The 22180-nt window shown below is 47.4% G+C and overlaps 1 protein-coding gene across 1 annotated transcript in view; it reads right to left on the reverse strand.

Annotated features, from left to right (window-relative positions):
* The window catches only part of SRRM4 (serine/arginine repetitive matrix 4), a 169437-nt gene that overhangs the window by 19434 nt on the left and 127823 nt on the right, over positions 1 to 22180 (reverse strand). Inside the window, exons 2-8 of the mRNA XM_068990317.1 lie at positions 21901 to 22047; positions 20314 to 20400; positions 14524 to 14595; positions 11358 to 11384; positions 9020 to 9070; positions 5793 to 5891; positions 2837 to 2993 (exon numbers count right to left, since the gene is read on the reverse strand). Of these exons, the coding sequence (XP_068846418.1) occupies positions 2837 to 2993; positions 5793 to 5891; positions 9020 to 9070; positions 11358 to 11384; positions 14524 to 14595; positions 20314 to 20400; positions 21901 to 22047 (640 nt within the window). The remainder of the gene's footprint in view (positions 1 to 2836; positions 2994 to 5792; positions 5892 to 9019; positions 9071 to 11357; positions 11385 to 14523; positions 14596 to 20313; positions 20401 to 21900; positions 22048 to 22180) is intronic.

A 22180-nucleotide genomic window follows, 5' to 3' on the forward strand; every position in this document is an offset into this window, starting at 1 on the left:
AGATTTGAACGAGTCAAACAAGTGATTCAATGACAGTGACTTTGCTGTTCTCTTTAGCAGAGAGCTCGGGAAAATCTTGGACTCTTGGAAAACCTTTGGTCCAACCTGGTGTCCTCTCCACCTATGCCTGTGCAGGAAAGAGGATGAGAAAGAACCCAGTGTGGAAGGCCCTAGGAGGGCCAGACTTGAGGGGTACCTGATGCCCCCAGGAGTCAGGCAGCCATGAGAAAGGTGGGGCCAGCCATTTGGGCTACAGCTGCCATCAAGGATGGAAGGAAACTGAAAGCAGGGGAAGCAGGGCTTCTACCTGTGGTCTCAACTCATCCGCAGACTGGCCTGGGCCTGGAACCATTCCTCCTGCTCCGTTATTGTCATCAGCGCCGCTACTATTGTTGCCACTATTATTACCACTTCCCTTCTTGGTACTGCTGTTACTTCTATCCACCGCCAGCAACAAAGGACCTACCACTCACCTGCTTCAGTCTAAAAGTCTTACAGTGAGTCGTTGCATCCTTACAATATCCCTCTTATGAGGTAGGTCTTACTATTATCCTCATTCTGCAGACTTGGGAAAGACGGAGACATGGAGAGTTTATGTAACTTGCTCAAGGTTCCACAGCTGGAAAATACAGAGCCAGCATCTGGAGTGTTGTCATCTGGACACTCTCTACTATTTGCTTATTTTTGCCCCTGTGCCAAGTACCAGGCTTAGCTGCTTACAAAATTATTTTGCTTTTGTCCCCTGAAGAAGGCTTTTGAAGAAGAGGCTTATTATCTGCATTTTCTAAAGGATGAGGAAAGCGCAGCTGACAAAGTTTTAAATATTTTAACTATCCCTGACTTGGGAGCAGGGTTTGATCACAAAATCATAATCTCAGGTTTTTAACAACTCTGACTTGCTGGAGCCCCTGGAAGGCAGTTCTCATCTGTGAGTTCAGATTCTCTTTTTGGAATCTGGGCACTGGGTTCGGTGGGCTTTTAAGGCCTATGCCTTCCAGGTACGGATGAGTTCTCTGCTCTTCTAATAGGGGCTGGGCCCTAAGAACCAATGGCCCATCTGGTACCTCACTCACTGGTGTGGGAGGACAACAGTTTTGGGGGCTGGGGGCGTTAACATTCAGCTTTTTGCAACATCTTGGTCCTGACGGTTTGGAAACTGTCCCAGGTGAGAGAATACACGCCATTTGCTCCCAGTGGCACTTTTTATGGAGTGTCAGTTGGGGCCACCGAATGGCTGCCATAAATACCGTGACCAAACAGGTTGGGTGGCTTTCACTAACTTAAAACCATTCTTCCACCTCTTATTGCTGGTATTTTAAATGTGCTACCTTTGCAACAATTCCTTTGGGACACAGGTATGATAATCATGCTATTTTCCAGTTGAGGAAGCTGAGGCTGGAAGGAGTAAAAGGATTTGTCTGGCCAAGCCAAGTCTTGAGCCCAGGCCTCTGGACTCTGCCTTATTGGGAAGAGCTTTTCACAGGCATTCGTGGAGGGGAGAAGGAACAGGAGCATTTACCATCTGCAAATACTGAGCAGCTATAGGTACCCTCCCTCTGCAAAAGAAGGGCCTGGGGTGAGCTGTGGACGGTTCCAGCAAGGCAGAAGATTACAGCAGAATTATACCTTGATGATACAGATGTCTTGACTGGTAAAGAAGAGATTCTCAGAATGCACTGTGGATATAACTATTGTGTCCAACCAATGTTTATCATCACCTTCTCTTCCTTAACCTCCCAGCAAGAACCTCAGAGCTTTTCCTTACTTCCACCTCATCCTTTCTAAGGGAGCAGCTCTCTGAAATTTTCACATCCACACCTAGCTAGAGGAGACAGGACCCTTCCCAGTTGTCAGGTGTAAGTGAAAGCTACGTCTGTGTTGAGTCTCCTCCTGTTTGTGTGTCTGTCCCTTTAGAGTCTATAAAAGGCCTTCACATACTTTCTGTTACTGGGTATCCCCCACAATCCCCGTATTATTTCACATTTGCCAATGAGAAAACTGAGTTTCAAAGAGGTTAGATGACTTTCTCCAAGCTACACAGCTAAGAAGCTGAGTGCAGACCCAACTCCAAATGCTTTGCTGAGGAGACTTCCTGGCATCAAACTGTCTGAAGATGACCCTCCTTGCTGACCTAAGGGACTGTTGCATGACCCCATTTAAGGCCAGTTTCTCGAATGGATTCACTCTTGCTTTGCCCTATGGCTTTACTCCATACCTTCATCTTTCTGAGCCTTGGCTTTTTGGTCCCACCTGTGGAAGCAACTAGTGAAGACAGCTGAGTCCTCAACTCCCTGAGACCTTGTGTGAATATGAGAGGTTAAGTGCTATCACCTCCTTGGAGGAAAATTCTCATATATATATATTCTAGGCTGAGTTAATATGGGTGACATCAAATCCCATCTGCTCATCAGTGCTGCAGCCTAGCTGTCAAAGACGCAGACCTCGTTGCAAAGCTGCAGTGCCTCTGTTACATCAAAGACCCCTCTTCTCCTTCCCCAAAGAAACCTCCTACGGTGTCTCACACATGCCCTCCTCCAGATGTCACTCTGAAGACCAGAATGTATTTTCACCATTCCCCTGATAAAGATCCTGGGTGTTTCAGGTTTTTCCCATTCCCCCCACCCCACACACACCCCCACTTGCCAAGTCCCCAAGCCAAGTGCTGCCAAAGGCTGGTGAATGACCATTCAGTTAAATCAAGAAGGAGGTCTGAAACCAGTGGGATATTTGCCCGAAACTGAATTAAAATGTGTCATACACTGCCCTGAACTTGTGCCTCCACCTCCCCCAAGTGTCCCGGCCAAGACTGGCAGAGGAGGCTGTGCAGAATACTTACTACACCCCTGGCTGACAGGAAGCTGAGCATCTGGAGGGGCTGGCTGGGTTGGGGGCTGGAGCGGGCCTCTGGGCTGGCCTTGCAGAGGGTCTTGGAGCAGCGGCGAGAGTGCCTTCGACGGGACTTCCGCCCTCCCTCGGGGGACCGGCCGCGGTGCCTGGATGCAGGGCAGAGAGATCTGAGGGTTTTTTGATGGGGAGCATGGCAGAGAGGTGACTGAAGGCCTAATAGGATCTGAGGACAGCAGAGTGTGTTTGGGTGTGTCTGCATAAACTATGTATGCATCCCTCCGCCCACCCACCTGTCCGTGTTCATTCATTCTCTCGTTTGTTTGACAAATGTGTACTCATGTACCTGGCACTGCTGTGGGGGCTGGGGATGCAGCTGTGAAGACAGAAAGGGTCCCGATGATCCTGATTCAGTTTACTGTGCTTTGTGTGCCTGTGATTGTCTCTCTGCTTGCCTGTCTGTACGTGACTGTGTGTACGTCTGGGTGTGTCCATCTGTGTTTTCATGTGTTTGTCTATAAATGTAACTGCTTATATCTGTGTGTCTTTGTGTATCTGGCTTCACCATCTGTGAAATAGAGGCATCTTATTGACTGTCACCCAAAACTTTTGAAAAAAAAAAAAATCTGACGAAAACGACAAAGATGCCTTCTGCAAGCTTGTCAGATGTAGATCTGGTTGCCTGTCTGTGTTGGAAACTAAAGGAATCTCTGACTCCTTAGAAAGGGTGTATTTGGACTCGGCATTACTGTTTAGCTCTGAGTCACAGTAGTGATAAAAATAACACCTTATGGATTTTCATGGCATTTGTAAGCCCTTCATAAGGTGCTTTCACAGTCCTCTCTCCAACTCAAAGACACAGACAGGGCAGGTATTATTTCTTATTCCCAGATGAGAGAGCTGAGGCTCAGAGATGTTTAGGAACCTGCCTGACATCATGCAGCTTGTAGTGGCAGAACGAGGGTGCTGTGGGGACCAGTGCCTCTGGCTCTTGCACTGGAGTGTCCCTCTCTGCTCTAGGGCCTCTCACTTTTCTACTGAGTGGCCCAAGGGCCAGCTCTCAGGTTGCTCCCACACCTGCTGGAGTGTCTCTTAGCGCAACAGGCACTGGGAAGCTGTGGCAATAGCAGCAGGAGGCATGCTCGCAGAAGCAAGGCTGGGGTGAGGGCCTGTGATATGCGCCCCTTTCAGAAGAGGTGAGCCTTAGAAAGGGTAGAGTGCGGTCGCTGAGAGTCTGCAAGCAGGATCTGCACCGTCCTCCCACCCAGGCTTGGGCTGAGTCACACAGACCTGGGTCCTGGCGCCAGCTCTGCCAGTCACCCCTCTGCCCACCAACACGCAGGCTTCTCAGCTGTAAATGTCAATCGTGCAGTCGGGCTCAGTGTGTCAACGCCCTCCAGTCAAAGGCCAACGGGGGCACCCTGTGCTCAAACAAGCATCTTGTTACTGCTCCCTGCAGTGATGGAGAACACGCACCATGGGCGAGTGGAGGACGTCTCTGTCGGGTGGGCGGTGGTCAGAGAGAATCTATTAGAAGCATGTGGTCGGGGACTCTGGGAAGCATGTAAAGAGCTGGGGCTTGGATCTGACTGGATGCTGTCAGGGAACAGAGGTAATTCTCTGATTGGGTGTCTTCACCAGTCTTACCTAGAAGGAGGGGAGACTAGACTGAGGTTAAGGCTATCACTGGTAAAGATGGAGGATGGAGAGATGCAGGGTCACTTTGGGGTCGTGGACAAAGTCCCTGTTTTGTCCAGGCTTGTACCTGCTTCCAAGAGGGTCTAGGTTTTGTCTGGATCACTCAGGATCACAGAGCAGCCTTGTGTGATGTGGGAACACCACAGCTACTGGGGCGAGTCCTCGATGTCAGGCGCTGCTTTCACACCTGCTCCGCGCATATCTGGATTAGATCAGAATGTCTGGAGATGGGATCCAGGCACTGGTATTTTTAGATTCCAAAGCAATCATGGAGCAGCCGAGGCAGAGAAGCTCTGGTCTGGCTCATGGTGTGACGGGGATGATTAAGAGCCAAAATCTATTTGCAATTGCAGCACAGTGCCTGGTTCAGAGTAGAATTTAGATTCCCATTTCTCTTCCTCCTCTTCCTTCCTGTAGACATTCTGACTTAGCTGGGAATGCGGCGGGACCAGGACAGCGAGATTTTTAAATCTTCCCAGGTGAGGTGACTGCGTGACTACATAGGTCAAATGTGAGAAGGATTTAAGAAAGACTAAAAGAGCCTCTGACATCTGGAAATCGGCCTGGTACCATCAAGGGGCCCTTGACATTCCCAATGGTCTCAACAATTTCAAACACCAACATCCACGAAGCCCCACTCCCTCTTTCTCTTGTTCTTCTCACCCACGAGAGCCTGTCCCCCTGCTCAGGCCGGGGCAGCCACTGTGTCAGCATAAAGAGGGCCAACGTTAGGAGCAAGAGGGCTCGGGAGGGCCGCAGAGCCAGATACCTTGTGCTAGGTAGCCTTTCCCAGGTCGCTCAGCTTCTCTGTGCTTAGAGCAACCCTGAGTGAGAGACAGCCAAGTGAACCAGACGCCCCAGTTCAGTCCTAGCTCTGTCACTTAGCAGCTAAGTGCCTGGCAAGTTCCTCTCTGTGCCTCAGTTTCCTCATCTCTAAAGTGGGGATGACAATGGTGCGTCCTTCCTAGGGGTGCAGAGGGGGTCATGCAGCGGACCTTGAAGGGTCTTAGCACCTGGCCATGTGTTAGCAAGTCCTGTGGCCGCTGTTCCTGTAAGTGGAGGCAGCGAGTCCTGTCTGCAGCCCCTCTGCAAGGAAGTGGTGACAGCCCAAGTGTGAGGCAGGGGCTGCCCCTCTGCTGGGAGAGCGGCTTCCCTAACAGTGACGGTGGAGGCAAAGCTGATGGTGACGGTGTCTTAGCCGGGCTCTGGCCTGTGGTCAGGGTGAGGAGATGCCTCGGGGCGGGGGTTACCTGCTGTCGCAGCTTGAGGAGCGGGACTCTGAGCTCTGGGACCGTGAGGGGCAGTGGTGATGGCGGTGGCGGCGAGATTTTCGGGGCCGGCTTCGCGATCTTGAGGGGGTGGGGGTGAGAAGGAGGGAACCAGAGGAGAGAGAGAGAGGTTTTGATTTTGTAACACACATCGTTCCCTTGCACTTGAGTAACTGTCCAAGGTCATGCACCCCCCACTCCCTGCATCACCCTCACTTCCCATCTTTGTAACTGGCCATCCTGAACACAAAGAAGCAGAAAGGGGGTCGTCGAGGGGAGACAGCCTGATCCCCAGAACTCTTCTGGAAGCAGAGTGTGTGCCACCTGCACACATCACCTCTCCCTTGCCTAAGGCAGGAGTCTCCATTTCAGGAGCCAGTCAAACACCGCAATGTGGGAATCAGTCGGGCACTCAAGAAATACCAACCAGAGGGCATGGGCAAGAAAGTGACTTTGCCTTCAGAAGAGTGCTGTGGTACCCGATCTTCTAACTTTTCAGGTAAATGTAGAAATGGAGATTTTTGTGTAATTTATTCCTATTTTAAATGCAAGCTCATTAAAAAAAAAAAAAGACACTGTTTGGGGCAAACAAAACACAATTGCAGAATCCCTTAGGCTTTTGGGCTGCCAGTCTGTAACTCAGACCAGGAAAATTAAGTCTGGATTCTTAGCATGGAGTCAAAAGCCCACTTTCAGAGTGAGTTACAAATGTCATTATCAACAAGAATTACAGTTCATGTAGTTGCTACCACTACCACTTACTTCAGCTCTCTCTAAATAATAACAATGACTTAGAAGTAGCAATAGCAGTGGCAGTGGTCACTGGGGACATACAAGGAATGTCAATCGTTTGGGCCAAGTCAGGAAGCCAAGGGGTGGTTAGAGATGATTCTATTAAATGGTATCTTGGTTATCCCAACAAAGGACTCAGGTATTCTTACTCAGGTATTTCTTGTCATGTGATCTCTTCTCTGTTTAAAACCCTTGCACTGTCCTCATGTCAAGTCCAAACTCTGACCTTGAACCCCAAGCATCTTCAGGAACCAGTCCCTGCCTAGCTCTCCAGCCTCCTTGCATGGCATCTACAGTCCTGGTTTGCATGGCTCAAGTGACACTGAGGTGCTATATTCTGGCTCACACATATCCCACATTGAATCATGTCCTGATGATGATGGTCATGGCAGGTAAACTGTAACACACACTGCCTGTCAGGCACTGGGTTCTGAGCATTTTCCTTAAATGGACTCATTTACTCCTCACAACAACCCACAAAGTGGATTCTCTTATTATTCCCATTTTAGGGATGCAGAAACTGAGGTACAGAGATTTAAACCACTTGCCTGGCCTGCAGCCTAGAATGGTTACCTCCATCCTTCTCACAGGAAACCTCCTCTTACCACCACGCCCTCTTTCCTGCACCTGGGGTCCCACCATGCCCTGAGCTTTCGTCTGCCACTGCTGTGCCAAGACCTGTCCCATGTCTCCTCTGTCCTGCTGCACTGTAAGCTCTTGAGACTGGGAGAAATGTCTGCCTAATCTCTGTCCTTGGGCCCCACATGGGGCCTGCCACCTGTTAGGGCCTCTCTAAGGGATGCTGAACAAACGGAAGTTACTCACTCCAGTGGTTCCCTGTTTAAATGCAGCCTTAACTAACCACAGGTTTTGGCAAGAACAACCACCTTTATCTCAAGGGTGCCTCGTGTTTCTTGCTTCTCCCTCTCCTGACTCTTGTCTTTCTGGCTTTCAGAACCTTCTTTTATGTCCTGCTTGCGATTTCTGAGACTTGGTGCTGGGCAAGATAGCCACTTTGCTGCCCTCAGGCAGGCAGTCCATACCTCAGTGATTTTTTCTTCTTTTGATGACTGTCCCAGGACTCCTGGGGTCTGGGCCCAGGCCCTGCTTAGTGACTGTCTAGACTGCAGCCCTTCAGACAAGTGATGCTCATGTCTCTGAGAACAGGTGCTCTGTCTATGCTTAGGATGAACATATGCTCGACACAGATGACCAATGACTGTCTCTTGACTTGACCTGAACAAGCTTGATGATCAGGAAGTTCTTCCCTGAGCTAACTTACAGCTCTGCTGCTTCCTCATGGAGCGTTCCCTAGGCCCCCGTGATGGTGCCTGAAATGCCCTCTTTCGCACTGACCTTGGGTGAAGAGGCATTTGCTTGGCCAGCAAAGCTGAGCGCCTCCCTCTGTGCCTGCTTCCTCTTTTCCCTCCCCTGCAGCTCACTGACTTTCATCCCATTGCCTTTGATTCTCATTTCAGAAGCTTCTTGGTGGGAGATAAAATATTAGTTGATTGGAAAACACATGCACTAACATTTGCAAGGGTATAAAGTAGGTGGGTTGTAACCAAATTTACTTTTAATTTGACTGGGAACTGAACTCTACAGGCAGTGCTGGCTGATTTGAATTTCTACTACTGGCTATAAACCGAGGACCAGCTGGGGACCGAGGCTGGGGGTAGGCGCTCCCCCAGTATCTCCATGCTCTAAGCCCAGGGACCACAGCTGGAACTCCCATGTATGTGCACACACATGATCAAGCCCCCTTACTCACTCATGCACACACAGCACACTTGTGTACTGGTAACCCCCCCCACACACACACACACACAATCCCTAGGAGTAATGCACATAGATAAGTAAGCAGTGCACACACCAAGGACATGGAACTAACACTCTGTAACAAATAGAGCACGGATATGCACGCTGTTTAAGTTCATGCTCATATAAGCAAGGGCACACGTGGTGCATTCTTGTGAACACAGACATATATCACACACACATACACACTAGGCACCCACATTGCACACAAATGTTTGCACAATAGAAAAATATACAGATATTTACAAAGTGCACACTATACATATATGTACCACGTACAAATGTTACACAGTGCACACACAGGCACACTGAATTCACACACAAGGGCACAGACATGTACACCATTCACTTTCATGCACACAGAGACACACATGCACACACACACAACAAACACCATCTTGCACACCCATGCATGCCCAACCCGCAGCTGCAGGCCTACACACAGCTCTGTTGTTCGGTCTTCCCCTTCCTGTCCCTCCTCACCCACCGGCCCCATCTCCCGTTCCTTCTGTCTTCGGCAATTCTAACCCTCTGGCTGTTCCGAGGTCAGTCTCCCACCTCCCCAAATTGCCAGTACGTTGCAGGTGGAATGTACATACTGTTTTTTGTGCCTCTTCTCTTCCTTTCTTTTGCTTTTTGGGCTGGAGGAGCTGAATGAGAAATGGCCAATCAATTGAAAGATGCAAAATTCCAGCGAATGATAAAAATAAAGTAGTTAAAATGCTTAACACATGGTGGTCACTAGATCCAGGCAGTTTGGGAGTGGACGCGGATCGTTTCTAAAACCAGAGCAACCAGCCCACCTATATAGACTGAGGACAGGGAATAAAGGACACTGAGATCAGATTTGGTGGCTTCATGGTAACAGCAGTAGTAAAGGCAATCATATTTGCCATGTTTTGAGGCTTTATTATGGGGAAGCACTCACTAATACTTTTGCCAACAATCTCATTTCATTCTCCCTACAACCTATGACTTCCCTGGTGGCTCAGATGGTAAAGAATCTGCCTGAAATGCAAGAGACCCAGGTTTGATCCCTGGGTAGGGAAGATTCCCGGGAGAAGGAAATGGTAACCCACTCCAGAATTCTTGCCTGGAGAATTCCATGGACAGAGGAGTCTGGTGGGTTACAGTCCATGGGGTTGCAAGAGTCGGACACAACTAAGCAACTAACATGTATAGACAACCTGTGGCATGTTTAATAAGTATTGATTTTACAGAAAGTGGAAACTAAGCCTCAGATTGGGTGAGAACCTTGACCAGCATCATACAGGTGAGCTGGAATGTGGCCCCAGATCAATGGTCCCTAGCGTCTATCCCCTTGACTACTGTTCTAGTCTTTTCTAAAAGAAAAGGCTGGAAAATCCAGGGAGATATTCTAAAGCCTCCTAAAGTTTGGCAGATTCTGAAATGTTCTGCTCATGAATATTCAAGTTTTTTTTTTTTTAAAGTCAGAGTACTGGGGTGTGGGCAGAATGGACAATGATGACTCAGGGTCTCCGCATCATCAAATAGAGGCCCCAAAGGCAAACGCTATTTGATAATTCAAGTCAGACTGGCTTCAGGGGGTCACCAGGAACCCATCATTGGCCTAAGTCCTTGGAAGGGGAAATTTGATTTCATCCAACTGAAATCGCATCTTGACATGAGCTGTGGGATATATGTCTGTGTCTGGGACTCAGCCTGGGCAGTGGAGATCCCAGGTCCTCACTGAAAGACCAGGTTCACCTCCTGGCTCTGCTGCTGAGTTGCTGTGTGACATCGGGCAGGTTACCTGTCCTCTCAAAGACCCAGTTTCCTTGCCCTTGAAATGGGGTCATTGCTTAAGCTGTTGGGCTAAGTGAATAGATTACCTTGGTAATCAGTGTCTACTTGTTGACTGAATGAATGAAAGGATTTTGCACTCTGCCAGTGGCTGCAGCTGTGCTACTGTCATTTAGGAAGCCACTGCAGGCTGTCCTGATCCTCCGTCAGGCAGACTTGGGTTGCAGTTTTGGCCCTGCCTCCTCTGACTGTGTGTCTGTGGACATGTTGGCCACATCTCCTGGAAATAATACAGCTATCCTCTGCACAGGGTTGTGATGGGGACGTATAGAGATTAAATACCCATGCAGTGGACAAGGCTTAGCATAGCATCTAATTTATAGCGAGTACCCCACAGGTTACAGCTTTATTTGTGCTCACCCTATGTTTGCAATACTAGGCCTCTGTCCCTTAGCTAGGATCTGGGAAGGCTTTGGTGGGGTGAAGCTTCTCTACATTCCCAACCCAAGATTTCCTTTTTTCTTTTGGCCATGCTGCACATCTTAGTTCCCTGACTCTCAATGAGCTCACATTGAACTCAGGTATTGAACTCATACTGCCTGCATCGTGGGGGCTTCCCAGGTGGTGCAGTGCTAAAGAATCCACTTTCCAACGCAAGAGACGCAGGTTCGATCCCTGGGTCAGGAAGATCCACTGGAGGAGAAAATGGCAACTCACTCCAGTATTCCCGCCTGGGAAATCCTATGGACAGAGGAGCCTGGTGGGCTACCGCCCATGGGGTCACAAAAGAGTCAGACACAGCTAAGCACACACGCACACACTCCTGAATTAGAAAGTGGAGTCTTAACTGCCGGACCACCAAGGGAAGTCCCCAACCCAGATTTCAACCAGTGGCCAAGCAGACCCTGGAAAGGGAGGTAAGACTTCCCAGGGAGAAGGGTCAGTAGGCACTGGCCTAGCAGCAGCCATATGGCCTAGTGGGAGTTGAAAGTTGGCTTGGACCTTTCAGGGAAACCAGATCATGGCCTTCATTTTGGAGGAAACCGAGGCCCAGGAAGATGAAGAGGGAGTGAACACAGAGGTGGAGGCTGAGAGCTGGGCCCTAGACGCTACCTAAACTTGGCTAGGAAAGCAGAAAGCCGAGCAAGCAACCAGAGGCAACAAGATGCTTACCTGTGCCGTCTCTTCTTGGAGAATGACCTGATTGAGGGGGAAGAAAAAGGAAGAGAGAGAGAGAGGACGGAAGGGGGAGAGACAGGGAGGGAGGGGAGATGAGGAAGGAGGAGAGAAGAAAGGAACAGAGGGTGTGGGGGAAGAAAATAAATGTGAGTCTGAGTTTCTTTTCCTGGGATGGTTGTATCAGCACATTTATAACTTTTTTTTTTTTTTTTCCTGGGCTGTTCCCTCACCAGGGATCAAACCCATGCCCCCTGCAGTGAAAGCACGGTCATAACCACCGGACTGCCAGGGGATTCCCTATCAGTGCACTTGTGGTCAGGCTACACGGGGACCAGGACATCTGGTGAGCTCTCCTCCTCTTTTCGATTTGAAGATCATATGAGAAACCTTGGCTTGCCTTTTGAATTATCGGTGTTTCAATCCTCACCCAAATTTGTCAGTAAGCCCGTTCTGGAAAAGGCTGCATGAGGAGGCCAGGACAGAGAGTCCCTCTGCCTCTTCCCTTTCCCCAAGCCTCACTTTGGTTCCTTCTCTCTCTAGCTGTGGATTCACCATCATCAACATCTTCAAGGGACAACCAGTTTCCACATGTGGAACTCCTACCGGGGTCCCGGCTCTGTACTAAGCATCGCTCACACACAATCTCATTCAGTCTTCCCCCTAAACCTGGAAAGTACTACTGCGAGCCCTTTGACAAAGACAGAGGAATTAAGTTGCCCAGGACCACACAGCTTCACTTGTGTAACTCCAACTCATTCTCGGACGTCACCTCCTGTAGCATTTTCCAGTCCCCTCAGGCTGGTTTGGTCCCCTCTCTGTTCCCACAAGCCCCGAGTGAGCTGCCGAGCTGAGCCTCACTGTGGCACAGGCTTCTTCATAATATGACTACCATTGTCCCCTCTAGAATGTGAGCGACTTGAGGGCAAGGACTGGGTTCTGGTCACTGCTTTGTTCCTGGGGCCCAGAATCTCCTCATTCATGATATATAATGGGTATTCAATAAAGAGGTGTGAATAAGAGATTTTTCTTTTAAACCCTGAAACCTTAGCTAATTGAAGGAGAAGAAAAAGTTCAATGCATCCTCTGCCTTTAGCTTCCAGTTCCAAAAAGTTAGCCATCATTAACCAAACATTTCAAGAACTTGGCGAAAATGGACTAAGATTAGAGTGATGCTCAGTAGACGAGGGTTTGAGAAGAATCAGATCATATTTCCCGCTCCTAATGTCCCATTTTATGGTCTTCCTTCCCTCTAAACTTCCGACAACCCCTGGGCCAACTGTAGCCCCCCAAAGAAAGTCTGTTTCTAATCCTCTGGCTAAGTCGCTTTCCTATGAGAAGCCCTTGAGTGAGACGCCACTTGGTTCCCAAGATCCATAGAGAAAAATGCTCCCTCTTCCCATCCCACCCCTAAACTGTGACAGATCACTCAGCACAGGAAAGTGACAAGCTGGCAGTCTGTGGTCACGGGCAGGCCCTCACCTCAACAAAGGACTCCACACTGGGAATTTCAAACCCCAGGTTAACAAGGGCTTCCCTTGCGGCTCAGTTGGTGAAGAATCCGCCTGCAATGCGGTAGACCTGGGTTTGATCCCTGGGTTGGGAAGATCCCCTGGAGAAGGGAATGGCTACCCACTCCAGTACTCTGACCTGGAGAATTCCATGGACTGTATAGTCCATGGGGTTGCAAAGAGTCGGACACGACTGAGTGACTTTCACTTTCACATGTGTACTGAGCACAAACTCAGATAGCATCAGTGGGCATGTTTGGACAGGTGGTGGACATAATCTGTGAGACCAAACTGAGTAGAGGCCATTCTGGCAACAAGGGCTGAAAGCTGACCACACCCCTGGGTTGGGAAAAGCCTCGTGGGGGTGAGATGTGGCGGGGCGGGGAACCCAAATGACCTCTTACCTTTTGTTCTGTTGTGATTGTTTAATTGCACAAGTAATCCACCACCGGTGTAGAAAAATTAGAAGATACAGATAAGCAAAAATAAAATATAAACCACTCTTTCCCTGTCATCCACAGTCAACCACAGCAAATAGCTTTCGAAGATAAACCCTCTGCCCTCCAGGGGTCAAACGAGCTTCGTAAATGTGTGTAGATGGGGGAGGCAGGTTAGGTGGGGATGGTGCGGCACCCTGGCTCTATCTAAACGCACAGCAAGTCCTCAGTTCCAGCGGGTGGCTGCCTGTGGAAAGATCGGCCCAATGAAGGGAGCTTCTGGTTTTACAGAAGTGCTGGAAAATTTTTTGTATTGCAAAATGTTAGCTTGGCCGATGAACCACAGATTTGAGACCTCTCACGTACAGCGTTCCTGTCTTTTCTTTTTCTACACAAACTTGTGTGTGTGTGTGTGTACATGCACGTGTGTATAGTGAGCACCTTTGGGAATGTGTGTGTGCACACTCAGTCACTCAGTCGTATCCGACTCTTTTGAGATCCCATGGGCTGTAGCCCACCAGGCTCCTCTGTTCATAGGATTTTCCAAGCAAGAATACTGGAGTGGGTTGCCAATTCCTTCTCCAGGGAATCTTCCCGACCCAGGAATCAAACCTGAGTCTTCTGTGGCTCCTGCATTGGCAGGTGGATTCTTTACCACTGAGCCACCTGGGAAGCCCTTGGGAATGTGCATTCAGTCACTAATGCCTCTTAGTCCACAAGCAGTTGTCTACACGTATGTCCAAAACATGGGCAATCCTGAAGCAATGTTTCACATGATCCCATTCTCTAGGACTCAGCTGGATCTATCAGAAAGGCCTCTCCGTGGGAATTTAGAATAACAAACAAGAGAGATTCAGTATCTTGTGATTGGGCCTGTGACAGGAAGAGACGGGAACAGGGTACAGGGTCTGTGTGCCCCTGTGTGCACTATGGAGTTGGGCTTGGGTTGTGTTAGCTTCGGTTCCAGCTCTTCACTGAGACCTGGCTGGTCTCCTTAGAACAAGTTCTCCCCAGGCCTGAGTTAGTGTTAGTGGGTTTCTGGTCTTTGCAACACGAGTCCCAAGTTACACAAGTTACAGATAAGACCATACACAGATGAGTGTTTTTCATTAACGGAATGATAAGCTTCCAAGTGACCTTTCAGTGCCGCCCACTGTTGCCCCCATCCCAACCCCACCTGAGGCATCCCTGCGTGCAGAAGAGGAAGGGCAGTACCTGTGTCGCTTATGTTTCTTGGAACTCTTCTTCTTCTTCTTCTTGACAGGTGATGGGCTATAAGATGGGGACCTGCCGTGGAGAGAAGACACACTTGAGACGGAGGCTTTGAGGGCCAGGATCGGTCCTTTCTCTAGTTCCCAGACACAGCCTCAGCTCTTCCAGGAACACATATCAAGGATGATACTTTGTCTTAAATGTTACTGTGTGTTTTATATGTATTATTTCATTTAATCCTTCTACATACTTCTTAGGTAGGTACAATTGCTACCCTCCTTCTTCAGACAAAGTAAGTGAGATTCAGAGAGGTGAAGTGACTTGCCTAAAGACAGTTGCCTAAATACAGCGAAGAAGTGAGTGAGCTGAAATTCAAATCGAAGCTTCTCTGATCCCGGGGGCTTTGTTCTCAATCACTGCATCACCCCATAGCTGCCCTCCTGGTCGGCCAACAATATTTATTTTTGTCTGCTGCCCTTCCCCAAACTGTGTATGCTTTAAAGGCCTCTCCTCTGCCCCACCCTGTTGTCTCCCTGGTCAGACCAAACTTCTGCAGGACATCTTGCCAGGATGTTCTCAGCGTGGGTCCTTGCCACAAAGGGGTTACCCAGGAAACAGATGCCCTAGAATCATGACTATGATTCTAGGCTGGGGTTCAGGTGACTTGACTCTCCCATTAACTCACAAGTCAGAAACCTAGACAGTATATTAAAAAACAGAGACATTACTTTGCTGACTAAGGTCCACTAGTCAAGGCTATGGTTTTTCCAGTAGTCATGTATGGATGTGAGAGTTGGACTGTGAAGAAGCCTGAGCGCCGAAGGATTGATGCTTTTGAAGTGTGGTGTTGGAGAAGACTCTTGAGAGTCCCTTGGACTGCAAGGAGATCCAACCAGTGCATTCTGAAGGAGATCAGCCCTGGGATTTCTTTGGAAGGAATGATGCTAAAGCTGAAACTCCAGGACTTTGGCCACCTAATGCAAAGAGTTGACTCATTGGAAAAGACTCTGATGCTGGGAGGGATTGGGGGCAGGAGGAGAAGGGGATGACAGAGGACGAGATGGCTGGATGGCATCACTGACTCGATGGACGCGAGTCTGAGTGAACTCCGGGAGATGGTGATGGAGAGGGAGGCCTGGCGTGCTGTGATTCATGGGGTCGCAAAGAGTCGGACATGACTGAGCGACTGAACTGAACTGAACTGAACACCTCAGGCATGTCACTGCTTGCTCTAAGTTTCCTATTCTCCCACTGATAAAATATCAAGGTTGAAATGTATCTGGAGTTGCAAACTCAATGCCAAGAGAGACCTGCCTCTCAGACAGCTTAAATGGATGCAGCGGGTTGGGGGGTAGATGGTAGGGAGTGGTGGGGCCTGTGGTAAGCCAGGGAGCACCTGACCTAGGAGGATGGCTTCTTTTCAGATTAGCTGAAGGTCTCAGGTAGGAATGCAGGCCTGGGCTTCCAGAGCACTTGCCTTTTCAATAGTAGCTGTCAGAGAACATATTTTCATATGAAATCTCCTGGTTTTAAAACAATGGCCATCAATTAAAAAGACAAAAAACAATTTGCAGGTCAAATAAAACGTGTCTGCAGGTGGAGACGCAGGGTTGAAAGACAATCTGACGTAGGGAATCCGAGCACTTGTCCCCAAACACACTGAATGATGAAGGAATGAATGAATGAAGCCTAATCCCTGTGGCTTCCTTCTTTTTTTTTTTGGCTTCCTTCTTTGACGTGTTCTCCTGCCCATCCCTAAAATCAGGAAGCTCAGGCCACTTACCCCAAGTCTACCCCTCACCATAGAATGGCTGGAACTCAGGTCTTCATTCACATTACCCTCTGGGTCCTCTTTAGGCCTCACCATTTAGAACTAGGCTAAAGTAGGGGTGAAGGAAACAGAGCCCCTGAAAACATGGAGTTGGGGCCCAAGGCATCCAGAGTCTGCTCTCTGCCGCCCCCTGGAGGCTTCTTCAAATACTGCCTCCGAGGTTTTTTAGCAAACACCCTCTTCCAACAACACAAGAGAAGACTCTACACATGGACATCACCAGATGGTCAACATCGAAATCAGATTGATTATATTCTCTGCAGCCAAAGATGGAGAAGCTCTATAGTCAACAAAAACAAGACCAGGAGCTGACTTTGGCTCAGATCATGAACTCCTTATTACCAAATTCAGACTTAAATTGAAGAAAGTAGGGAAAACCGCTAGACCATTCAGGTATGACCTAAATCAAATCCCTTATGATTATACAGTGGAAGTGAGAAATAGATTTAAGGGCCTAGATCTGATAGATAGAATGCCTGATGAACTATGGAATGAGGTTCGTGACATTGTACAGGAGACAGGGATCAAGACCAACCCCATGGAAAAGAAATGCAAAAAAGCAAAATGGCTGTCTGGGGAGGCCTTACAAATAGCTGTGAAAAGAAGACAGGCAAAAAGCAAAGGAGAAAAGGAAAGATGTAAGCATCTGAATGCAGAGTTCTAGAGAATAGCAAGAAGAGAAAAGAAAGCCTTCTTCAGTGATCAATGCAAAGAAATAGAGGAAAACAACAGAAGGGGAAAGACTAGAGATCTCTTCAAGAAAATTAGAGATACCAAGGGAACATTTCATACAAAGATGGGCTCGATAAAGGACAGAAATGGTCTGGACCTAACAGAAGCAGAAGATATTAAGAAGAGGTGGCAAGAATACACAGAAGAACTGTACAAAAAAGATCTTCATGACCCAGATATTCATGATGGTGTGATCACTCATCTAGAGCCAGACATCCTGGAATGTGAAGTCAAGTGGGCCTTGGAAAGCATTGCTACGAACAAAGCTAGTGGAGGTGATGGAATTCCAGCTGAGCTGTTTCAAATCCTGAAAGATGATGCTGTGAAAGTGCTGCACTCAATATGCCAGCAAATTTGGAAAACTCAGCAATGGCCACAGGACTGGAAAAGGTCAGTTTTTATTCCAATCCCAAAGAAAGGCAATGCAAAAGAATGCTCAAACTACTGCAGAATTGTACTCATCTCACATGCTAGTAAAGTAATGCTCAAAATTCTCCAAGCCAGGCTTCAACAATACGTGAAACGTATTGCTGTTCAAGCTGGTTTTAGAAAAGGCAGAGGAACCAGAGATCAAATTGCCAACATCCTCTGGATCATGGAAAAAGCAAGAGAGTTCGAGAAAAACATCTATTTCTGCTTTATTGACTATGCCAAAGCCTTGGACTGTGTGGATCACAATAAACTGTGGACAATTCTGAAAGAGATGGGAATACCAGACCACCTGACCTGCCTCTTGAGAAACCTATATGCAGGTCAGGAAGCAGCAGTTAGAACTGGACATGTAACAACAGACTGGTTCCAAATAGGAAAAGGAGTGTCAAGGCTGCTTATTAAACTTATATGCAGAGTACATCATGAGAAATGCTGGGCTAGAAGAAACACAAGCTGGAATCAAGATTGCCAGGAGAAATATCAATAACCTCAGATATGCAGATGACACCACCATTAGGGCAGAAAGTGAAGAGGAACTAAAAAGCCTCTTAATGAAAGTGAAAGTGGAGAGTGAAAAGGTTGGCCTAAACCTCAACATTCAGAAAACGAAGATCATGGCATCCGGTCCCATCACTTCATGGGAAATAGATGGGGAAACAGTGGAAATAGTGTCAGACTTTATTTTTTGGGATTCCAAAATCACTGCAGATGGTGATTGCAGCCATGAAATTAAAAGACGCTTGCTCTTTGGAAGGAAAGTTATGACCAACCTAGATAGCATATTGAAAAGCAGAGACATTACTTTGAGAACAAAGGTTCGTCTAGTCAAGGCTATGGTTTTTCCAGTAGTCATGTATGGATGTGAGAGTTGGACTGTGAAGAAAGCTGAGCGCCAAAGAATTGATGCTTTTGAAGTGTGGTGTTGGAGAAGACTCTTGAGAGTCCCTTGGACTGCAAGGAGATCCAACCAGTCCATTCTGAAGGAGATCAGCCCTGGGATTTCTTTGGAAGGAATGATGCTAAAGCTGAAACTCCAGGACTTTGGCCACTTCATGTGAAGAGTTGACTCATTGGAAAAGACTCTGATGCTGGGAGGGATTGGGGGCAGGAGGAGAAGGGGACGACAGAGGATGAGATGGCTGGACGGCATCACTGATTTGATGGACGTGAATCTGAGTGAACTCTGGGAGTTGGTGATGGACAGGGAGGCCTGGCGCGCTGTGATTCTTGGGGTCGCAAAGAGTCGGACACAACTGAGCGACTGAGCTGAACTGAACTGAGGTTTTTGAACTTGCCCCTCTAAGGAACCTCTTGATGAAAGTAAAAGAGGAGAAAAGAAAAACTGGCTTAAAAATAAACATTCAAAAAACTAAGATCATGCATCCAATCCCATTACTTCATGGCAAATAGATGGGGAAACAAAGGAAACAGTGACAGATTTTATTTTCTTGGGCTCCAAAATCATTGCAGATGGTGACTGCAGCCATAAAATTAAAAGAGGCTTGCACCTTGGAAGAAAAGCTGTGACCAACCTAGACAACATATTAAAAAGCAGAGATATTACTTTGCCAACAAAGGTCCATCTAGTCAAAACTGTGGTTTTCACAATAGTCATGTATGGATGTGAGAGTTGGACCATAAAGAAAGCTGAGCGCCGAAGAATTGGTGCTTTTGAACTGTGGTGTTGGAGAAGACTCTTGAGAGTCCCATGGATTGCAAGATCAAGCCAGTCAATCCTAAAGGAAATCAGTCCTGAATATTCATTGAAAGGACTAATGCTCAAACTGAAACTCCAATAGTTTGGCCACCTGATATGAAGAACTGACTCATTGGAAAAGACCCCAATGCTGGGAAAGATTAAAGGCAGGAGGAGAAGGGGATGATAGAGGACGAGATGGTTGGATGGCATCAGCGACTCGATGGACATGAGTTTGAGCAAGCTCCGGGAGTTGATGATGGACAGGGAGGCCTGGCGTGCTGCAGTCCATGGGGTTGCAAAGAGTTGGACACGACTGAGCGACTGAACTGAGGCCATGTAAGAACCATCTCTCTGACCACCCCTTGGGGTCTGGAACACTGAACCTGCTTTTAGTGTAGGGATTCACAGCCTAGAAGAAAGCCTGAAAACAATTTTAAATGCACAAAAACTAAAAGGGTTGTGTATAGAAAAAAATCCATATGGTACAAAAGAGTCAATAGCTGGAAAAAAATATAAAGTCCATTATCTTTGGCATTTTTGTAGTGGTAGAAGCAGCTGAGGAGCCTAGAATCAAGCGTCTGTAGGTTCTGTCACCTCCTCTTTGAGCCTTTATTTTCTCATCTCTAAAATGGGGATAATAACTATGAGAGAAAGGAGTCATGATGACTGGAGTCAACACTGTGTATTTGAAAGTTGCTAAAAGATTAGACCTTAAGATTTCTCATCACAAGAAAAACAGCTATAACTATATGAGATCAAAGCGCCTGGCATGGCACTTACATAAAGTGAGTTCTCCAAAAATACATAAAGAAGTAAATACTAATGATCACGGTCATGCTTCACATTAACTATCATTTACTGTGTGCCAGACGCTGTGGCAGCTGCTTCCACGTCAACTTTCTTGTCTAATACTCACAAAACCCCAAGAGGTAGGTATTTCTACCATTTTTTAGAAATGGAAACAGGCTCAGAGAAGTGAAGTGACTTGCCCAAGGTCACACAGCAAGTTGAGAGGCAAAGAGGGGATCTGAATCCCAGAGGAGTCACTGCCTAGCTCAAGAACCCTTCTGTCCCTTCCCCCATCTTCAGGAGCCCTCACCTCCTCCTCTTCTTCCGCGTAGCTTTCTTCTTCTTTTTCTTCCCCCTGGAGGAAGGTAGGGGCGTCAAGTCTTTGCTGCAGGAGGCACTGAGGAGAACACAGAACAAGGCGTTAGAGGACCCAGGGTTCCCCGAGCCGCCAACTGGTGCTGTTGTAGCTGAGAGATGATCCAGTTCCTGGGAGGGTGAAGGACCCTCAGTGAATACCTAATCACCACCTCATGGCTGATTTGGTTGCACTTCAGGTTAAATGCCTCAAATAAGGAGCCAATGCTGACCTAATGAGACAGATGCTCTACGTTACCCAAACATCAATTGATTATTTAAAACAGAGTTATAGAGGTTAACTGCTCCTTAATAGATTTATTATTGAATTTGCAAATGGCTCACCTTGGTAAATAAATCAGTTTTTAAATAATTAATCGGCAGTTCAGCATCCTCCCTCCCCAGTACATCGTGTCTGTAGTTCCTGCTGGAAATTAAATGGGAGGCAAAAGGTAGGTTAAGTAGCAGCTGATTATTAAAAGTATATTTGCCAAGGTCTAATGTAACGAGATACGTATCTCATATCGCTTCACAGAACCTCAAAAACCTCCACTCCTCAGGAATAATTATTTCCTGTTCAATTAAATTCAAATGCTCAGGCTGCAGTTAAATGAAGTCAAGCTATCTCCTTTTATAATTGGGGCAGGCTCCAGGGATTTTTTTTTAAAGCAGTATCCATCCCACGGCAAAAAGATATGGTTCTGGATGAAAAACTGCTTGAGAATTGAAATAGGCCAACCCTGCTGAACCTCACTGGGAAAAGAGAATATTAATAAGAATATTATTGTCATTATTAGTAATAACACAGCTACTGTATATCCACTTACTATGCACCAAATGTTTTATATACTTTGATACTAACAAAAGCACTTTGAGGGTGTTATGATTTTTACTGTCTCATTCTACAGTCAAAGAAAATCAGGCTCAGAAAGCTGAACTGCCTTGCTCAAGGCTGCACAGTTAGGAAGTGTCTGAGGGGGATATGAATCGAGGCCTGTGTGATTACTGTCCTGAGAGCTTTCCCACAAAACCAGCTGCTTTCTCAAACTTGTTTGTGTGGCTGATCTTTTGGAAGTTACTTAACTCTTTATAAAACATCAAAAAATGCTGCCATAATTAATTCCATTTAAGAATCTGGTATTTACAGTTAGTAGGAAAAAAACGATATAAGTAATTAGAATACATGTTAATGTCTCTGCATTGCCAGTCAACAAAAATCATATAGCTATATCTTCAAGAGACTCACTCTTAGCAGATTAAAAATGAAAATCACAGGGGGTAAATATGTAACTACTTAGACACCTGTTCACTAGCCTCGGGAGTCTACGAATCCTCTGAAATGGTACAGAGAATTAGGAGGGTGTTCTTAGTACTCATAGCTTCCAACTAATTCTCAAATGGGTTTTGATTTGATTTAAGGATCTCAAAGAGGAACTTGCAAGAGACAGAGGGGAAGAGTGGTCGGAGAAATAAACTTCGTTTTTTCAGCCTCAACTTGAACTTCCGTGTTAGATCAGAGAGGGGGATGGGGGCAGAGTCTCACCTGCGTGCTCTGGTGGGACTGGGCTCCTGGCAGGCTTTGCCTCTGTCCCAGCTGTTGGTGCCCAAGACCTTGGAGGCCAAATGCTGGCTCAGCTTTTCTGAGGGTCCATCCTGAGCTGAGACCATGGGGCTGCTCTGGGGTTCTGTCCTATAGAGGAAGAAAGAAGGAGGCAAAAGCATTAGGATATGACGGAGATTCTTAATGTTCATCAAGCATGCACAGATGTCTGACTTCCCTTGGAGTTAAGCTGGGGTCATAATGATCATCAGGGGTCAATGGT

The sequence above is a fragment of the Capricornis sumatraensis genome, chromosome 17 (genome assembly GCF_032405125.1).
Source record: "Capricornis sumatraensis isolate serow.1 chromosome 17, serow.2, whole genome shotgun sequence".
Taxonomy (NCBI): domain Eukaryota; kingdom Metazoa; phylum Chordata; class Mammalia; order Artiodactyla; family Bovidae; genus Capricornis; species Capricornis sumatraensis.